The sequence below is a fragment of the Grammomys surdaster genome, unplaced genomic scaffold (assembly GCF_004785775.1).
Source record: "Grammomys surdaster isolate TR1022 unplaced genomic scaffold, NIH_TR_1.0 125896, whole genome shotgun sequence".
Taxonomy (NCBI): Eukaryota; Metazoa; Chordata; class Mammalia; order Rodentia; family Muridae; genus Grammomys; species Grammomys surdaster.
In genome coordinates, this window is record NW_021620720.1 from 3,022,144 (window position 1) to 3,029,272 (window position 7,129).

Here is a 7,129-nt window from a genome sequence, read left to right on the forward strand (position 1 = left end):
GATTTGATAGGCATTTTACACCATGCTCAACTGGTAATTCTTTTTTTAAAGATTTATTTTTATTTATGCATATGTATGTGTGTACCACATATGTGCAGGTACTTAGAGCAAGGACACAGGTGTCCTGGAACTGGAATTTCAGGTGGTTGTGAGGCACCTGATGTACAGGAGCTAAGAACTGATCTGTGTCTTCTTGGCCACTAAACCATCTCTAGCTCATAACTCATCATTCTTACATATATACTTAATAACTCATTCCTGTCTATAAGTATGTAGAACAAAGCAAAACAAAAAGGACTCTCCATTATATGGAGATAAATTATATAGTTTTATAAACAAGTTTAATTCATAGTGTAATAATTCAGTAATAGCTAGACATGATGATACATGCCTTTAATTACAGAGACTGAGAAAGGGAGACCCAGGAGTTTAAAGTCAGCCTTGAGTATATGGTGAGACAGTCTCAGCAAACTACAACCAGAGATATGTGTGTAGCTCCACGGTGGAATACCTGTCTAGCATGTGTCCCTGAGTTCAGTTTCCTAGGAAGAAAATAAAACACAAAAAACTCAGAGCAACCAAACAAGAAAACTCAAAACAACAAAAACTATATTCTGGAGGTTTATACTATTTTTAGGCCACTTCTTTGATTTGCCATTGTCTATGAAAATTATAGTTATCTCCTTATTGAAGTAGTAAATGAAGATATGAGAAGGAATATGAACTCCTCAATTCATACTCTGCTATGGTTACTCCTTACAGTCTTGTTTTAGCCCCAAGCAGGGCAAGCTCCTTTTGCATGTAGAACTGTTTAGAGAAATGTTTTCCCCTTTTTAGTCTAATTTCTAAGATACATTTGTGTCAAAGTGCATTTTTGTGGAGGACAGAGAACAATTTCCAGAAATAAGTTCTATTCTTCCACCATTTTTGATGTTATTTCTACACCTACATCTGCATGGAGAAGTATATATAAATCTAAATTCTGTGTATGAAAGAACATTCAATATTTGTCTTTCAGAGTCTTGGTTATTGCACTTAACACAATGGTCTCTAGTTTTATCCATTTTCTTGGAAATGTCAATTTCTTTTTTTTTAGAGATTTTCCTAAAAATATAATTTTAAATATTAAAAATTTAAATTTTTATTTACAAGTGTATGTGCATGTTTGTGGGTGCCCATGGGGACCAGAAAAGGGCATCAGGGATACTCTGGAGCTGTAGTTACTGTAGTTACTGGCTATAGTTGAACGGTTCTGTGTGGGTGCTGGGATATGAACTCCTGACCTGCAAGAGCAGTAAGCTCTCTTAACCACAGAGCCTCCTCTGTGGCCTCCAAATGTCATTTCATTCTTTATTGCTAAATAAAATTCCTTTGTGTATATGTGTCAAATTTTCTTTATTCACTCATCTATTGATGCAGCTGTAGGCTAGTTCATATCTTAGCTGTTGTGATTAGTACAGCATTTGCTTAAATTTGTGTGTGTGTATCTGTATGTGTGTACACAGATGTGCATGTATGTTTGTACATGTGTAGGCCAGAGGTTGACATTAAGTATCTTCATTTTTTTTTTCTCTTTTGTTTTTTGTTTGTTTTACTTCTCTTTAAGTTTATGAGTCAGTGTTGCTCTGTATTCCTGGCTGTCTTGAAACTCAGTCAGTAGATCAGGCTAGCCTCAAACTCTAATCTGCCTGCCTCTGCCTCTTTAATCCTACACACTGGGATTAAAGGCATATTTCACCAGGCTTCCAATCACTCTGTACCTTGTTTTTCTGAGACAGGCCTCTCACTGTGCCTGGAGCATTTGTACCTGGAGCATTTGTACCTGGAGCATTTGTACCTGGAGCATGCTGATTTGACTGGACTGGTTGGCCAGTGAGCCTCAAATCCCCCTGTCTCAGCCTCCCAAGCACTGAGATTACAGGCATATGGAACTATGCCCAGCTTTTAATATACATTCTGAGGGGATGACACTCAAGACTTCATGCTTACATTGCAAGCGTTTGACCTATGAAGAAGTCTCCTTAGTCCCATTTATATAAATCTTGAACATCACTACTATACCTAGAGAAAATCAGACTCTTGCAAAAGGGAAGTTTGGATCACAATTTATTAACATCTCTTAATTTACTAGAAAACACAATGGAGGCCTTTCCATAATAGATTAGTACATGAAGCAATGGTAATCCTGTACTAAGGCTAAACACTTTGTTATCGATTCTTTCTTTAATATCCAGTCTATGACCATTCGAGTGCACTGGCTCTCATGTGAAAATTAAGCATTTCAGAGTAAATACCACTAAGCCTTGTCAGATCTATTCAAATGGATTTTTACTTTATATATCATGAGATTTTAATTAACAGGTTATATTCTATTTATCAATCAACTTTACATTAAAATCAATGGTATGAGAATGAGATATTTTTAGTAAGTTTAGCCAGTTTCATTCATGTATATATTTAACATATTTCTTTTTCTTTTTTTCTTTCTTTTTTTTTTTTTTTTTTTTGGTTTGGTTTTTTCGAGACAGGGTTTCTCTGTGTAGCCCTGGCTATCCTGGAACTCACTCTGTAGACCAGGCTAGCCTCGAACTCTCGAACTCAGAAATCCGCCTGCCTCTGCCTCCCAAGTGCTGGGATTAAAGGTGTGCGCCACCACCACCCGGCAGAATCTTTCTGTAAGAGCCCAAGCTGTCACAGAACTCACTATCCAATTCAAGTGAGAGTTGGGATTTGCAGCAATCTTTGTGCCTCAGCCCCCCAGTTCTGGATTACAGGCTGACATGCAGTTTTATTTTTTATTTTGTAATATTTATTTCATTTCAATTTGTGTGATATAATATATATTATATCAGAGAGAGAGAGAGAGAGAGAGAGAGAGAGAGAGAGAGAGAGAGAGAAAACAATTGTGCATATGGGTATATGTGGAGGCCCTGGAGCTGGAAATTGTGTGCTGCCTTATGTGTGTACTGAGAACTAAACTGTTGTCCCCACAATGAATGAGCCATCTCCCAGTTTCCCAGTTTGTTTCTTGTTTTGTCAGAGGGTCTTACCGCATATTACTGCATAGTCCTGGCTGGCCTGCTACTTGGTACATAGACCAGAGTAACCTCAAACTCCATTTTTTGTTTTTGTTGTTTTGTAATCCTACTGCCTCAGCTTTCCTAGGTGCTGGGATTATAGGTATACACTGCCATGCCTGACTAAGATGCTCCTTTTAAATAAAACTCACAACATATACTTACTGAGAAATGGAGATTCCATGAAACAACAGGGAATAGTGTTAAAAAGTTTTATAGTAGTTCTTAGAATTTATTTACACTTGCTAATTAGTGAAGTCTAACTTTTCTCTCATTTCTAGTTACTTGAGCATTACTGCATTTTTAATGTTCTGATTTTATACAGTTGATACTTAAGTGATTTGAAGTTCTTTTCTTTTCACAGAGCGTGTCCTTTGCAACCTGATTACAGAGATGATGAAAATGAATAGAACTTACACATCTGAATAAATGCCTTCAGTTTACTTACATATTCTAGGATGTAAATTTGGTTAAATGAGTTTGTCCAATTGGCTTGTTGATGAAAAAAAATGAGGCTAGAATTTAACCCTTCAAAAGAAGCCAGCTATAAAAGTGGAGAATTTTCATAATTTGTAAATTTGAATTGCATACTTGAATTTATGTCATATGCTCCTTCTTTTATCTGTTAAGCTTCTTCCTAAAAATCAACATTACCTGATGTTCTAATTACTAATCTATTGTCTTTGCTTAGATTTTTGTACTGATGCCATTTTATGGGCGTTGATTATGGAAATAGTGCCATATAGTTATGGCATGTTTGCTTTAAAAAATTGACTTAGTCTTTTTTACATTAAAAAATTCAATATTAAGTATAATCTCTTGTCATTTATCAGAATGGGTGGGGGAGGCAAAGATAAAATGTTGAAAAACTAGTTGTATATCTTTTAAAGAAAATGTTAACTGGGTGTGGTATTGCACACCTTTGGTCTCAGTACTCAAGAGGCAAAGCCAGGTGGATCCCTGAGTCTCAGGCTATAGAGGGAGTTCCAGGTCAGCCAGGGCTACACAGAGAAGCTCTGTCTTGAAAAAACAAAAAGAAAGAAAAGAAAAAGTTAAAGTCCATTTCGTCTTGAGGTCTTAACTAGTTGATAATCAAAGAGATAAAATACTAACAGGATCAGGGAAAAAGATTCCATAGATACATTAAAAGAGGAAACTTTTTGGATATACATTCAGTTCAGTATCATAAAATAGTACTTCTTTGCATATATATTGTATTTTTTCTTTTCTATCCACCCTGTGGCAGTTTCTCGTGTAGCCCTGCCTGTCTTGGAACTCCCTTGGCAGACCAAGCTGAGTGCTGCCATTCAAAGTGTGCACCACCATGCCCATTTTTCTGCTTATATTTTTAAAGTTGGAAATAAAAAAATGCTGCAAATCAGGCTTTATATCTCAAGTCCTTAGCATTTTACCTTCATTTCTCAAGATGACTTGAGATCATTGAATTTATAGGTATAGTAATAATTACTCATTATGTAGCCTCTTAGGTGGCCTTAATTCAAGTATGTTGAACAAGTTAGCCTTGAACTCATAGAAACCTCCTATCTGCCTCTCAACTTCTAGGATTATAGGCTGAGACATGCATTTTTACTTTTTTTTTTTTCGAGACAGGGTTTCTCTGTGTAGCCCTGGCTGTCCTGGAACTCACTCTGTAGACCAGGCTGGCCTTGAACTCAGAAATCCGCCTGCCTCAGCCTCCCAAGTGCTGGGATTAAAGGCATGTGCCACCACTGCCTGGCTGTATTTTTACTTTTTATTTTGTAATATTTATTTCATTTTCATTTGTGTGTGGGGATATGTGTAGAGGCCCAAAGAAGGTATTTAATCCCCAGGATTCACAACACAAGGAAGTTGTGAGCTGCCTTATGTGTCTTTAAGAATGAATGAGCCGAGAGCTGGAGAAATGGCTCAGAGGGATCGGTGACAGCAAGAGTGTACCCATACATAAAAGAATAAATAAATCTTAAAAAAAAAAAAAGAATGGATGAGCCATTTCCCAGTTTGTTTCTTGCTGTGACAGAGTCTTACCACGTAGTCCTGGCTGACCTGCTACTTGGTATGTCAATCAAGGTAGTCTCAAACTTACTTTTTTTTTTTTTTTTAATCCTACTGCCTCAGTTTCCCTGGGTGCTGAGATTAAAGGTGTGTGCTCTCATGATAATTGATATACTTGACTTTCTCATCATGTTTTATTTACTGACAGGATATCACTTTTTCAAAATTAACCATGTTTTTAGCAGCTTGTGTTTTAAAACTTTATCAGTTTCATATTATAGTATCTATTTGTATTTCCTACCACCTATCTTATTTCCAGATACAAATAAGTATATTGGTATGATTTTTAAAAAACAATTTATATATTATTTGAGGCTGGTTATGTATTTTTTTTGTCTTTGTCTTTTTTTAATGTCTGTTTAGACATTAAGCAGAACCGCTTTTAATCCAAAGTACTTTGAAAAGTCAAAGTACTTTGTTTCTCTGGTTTTTGTTTGTGCTTTTGCCTTTTTAAATAAACATTTATTTTTATTTTATATGTTTGAGTGTTTGGCCTGCATGTATATATGTGGCGTGTGTGTGTGTGTGTGGAGGGGGGGGGTGCCTGTAGATGCCAGAAGAATGCCTCAGACCTCATGGACCTGGAATTAGAGACAGTTACAAGTTGTCATGTGGATGCTGGGAACTAAACCTGGGATTTCCACAAGAGCATCAAGTGCTCTCAACCACTGAGCCATCCCTCCATGTCCTAAGTTTTGGCATTTTTTTTTTTAGAGAGGGTCTCACCAAGGCTCAGGTTGAACCAGAACTCCATGTAGCCCAAGCTGGTTTGGCAATCATACTGGCTTGGGCTTTCAAGTGCTCAGATTACAGGTATCTGCTAACAAAAGGGGTGGGTTTGTTTTTAAGAAGTATGGTGTTTTGTTTTTTTTCAGTCTCCCCTCCCCTCCTTTTTTAAAGAATTATTTAATGTATGTGAGCACACTGTAGCTATCATCAGACACACCAGAAGAGGGCATTAAATTCCATTTACAGATGGTTGTGAGCCACCATGTGGTTGCTGGGATTTGAACTCATGACCTCTGGAAGAGCAGTCAGGGCTCTTAACCACTGAGCCATCTCACCAGCCCCCCAACATTTTCATAATTGGTCTTTTTTTTTTTTAATCTTTGAGCATAGCACACAGAAATCAAAGAGACTGTCATCAAATCAAATTTGTATGATTGCTAGAAGCCATCTTGTTCAACCCAGGCCAGACAGTAAGTGTTCAATAATGGCCTGTCCTATGACTCAACAACAATAATTGTAAAATGTTGAGTGTGAGTTGTTTTAACTCTTTTCTATTTTTGGTTCCGTTCTTGAAAGAACTAGCTATTCCACATGTCAACCTTCAGTTATTTAAAGATGAGTTATACCTTTAGCCTTCTCTTCTTCAGGCTTAACATTTTATTGTTTGTCACATATCCTGAATTTGTCTGAATCATTTATATATCTTTTCAATTGTTTATTGCTTAGTCACAATAATGGTTAACTTGGCTAAGTTTCTTCTTACAGGCCAGAGTATTCATCAATGAACTATTCATTTCTAATTCTGGTATATTTTTATGTTTAGTGAAACCAAATGAACTCTAGCAGTACATATTTTTATTTTATTATTTGTATCTCAGATTGGCCTTGAATGTGATCTCCTTACCTGTCTTCTGAGTTCTGTTGAGACCACAGGTGTGTGCTACCATAGCTAGTCCTCAAACAAGGTTTTAGCACTATTACTCTAAGGATTGAGTTTTTCCAAAAACATCAAATGCGTTCTTTTTGTTGTTTAGTCCAGGCTGCATTAGAATTCATATCAATCCTCCTAACTCAGTTTCTGAAGTGATGAACACAGGCACCATGCACAATTTAATTTTTTTAGTCATTACAAAGAAAATAAAATTAAAAAGACACTGTTGGGGGCTGGAAGTCCGGTATTAATCATATATGATGAGGGCACTGCACTGGCTTGTGAAGGCTATTTGGGATCTAGCATATATATATATATATATATATATATATATATA

The 7,129-nt window shown here is 36.5% G+C and overlaps 2 protein-coding genes across 3 annotated transcripts in view; one reads left to right on the plus strand and one right to left on the minus strand.

Moving 5' to 3' along the window:
• Window positions 1-3,886, plus strand: part of Pclaf (PCNA clamp associated factor) — a 12,962-nt gene extending 9,076 nt beyond the window's left edge. Inside the window, exon 4 of the mRNA XM_028752369.1 lies at window positions 3,442-3,886. Coding sequence (XP_028608202.1) covers window positions 3,442-3,487 — 46 coding nt within the window. The 3' untranslated portion in view covers window positions 3,488-3,886. The remainder of the gene's footprint in view (window positions 1-3,441) is intronic.
• Trip4 (thyroid hormone receptor interactor 4) overlaps window positions 1-7,129 on the minus strand; it is a 78,523-nt gene that overhangs the window by 69,306 nt on the left and 2,088 nt on the right. The gene's annotated exons all lie outside the window — the stretch shown is intronic.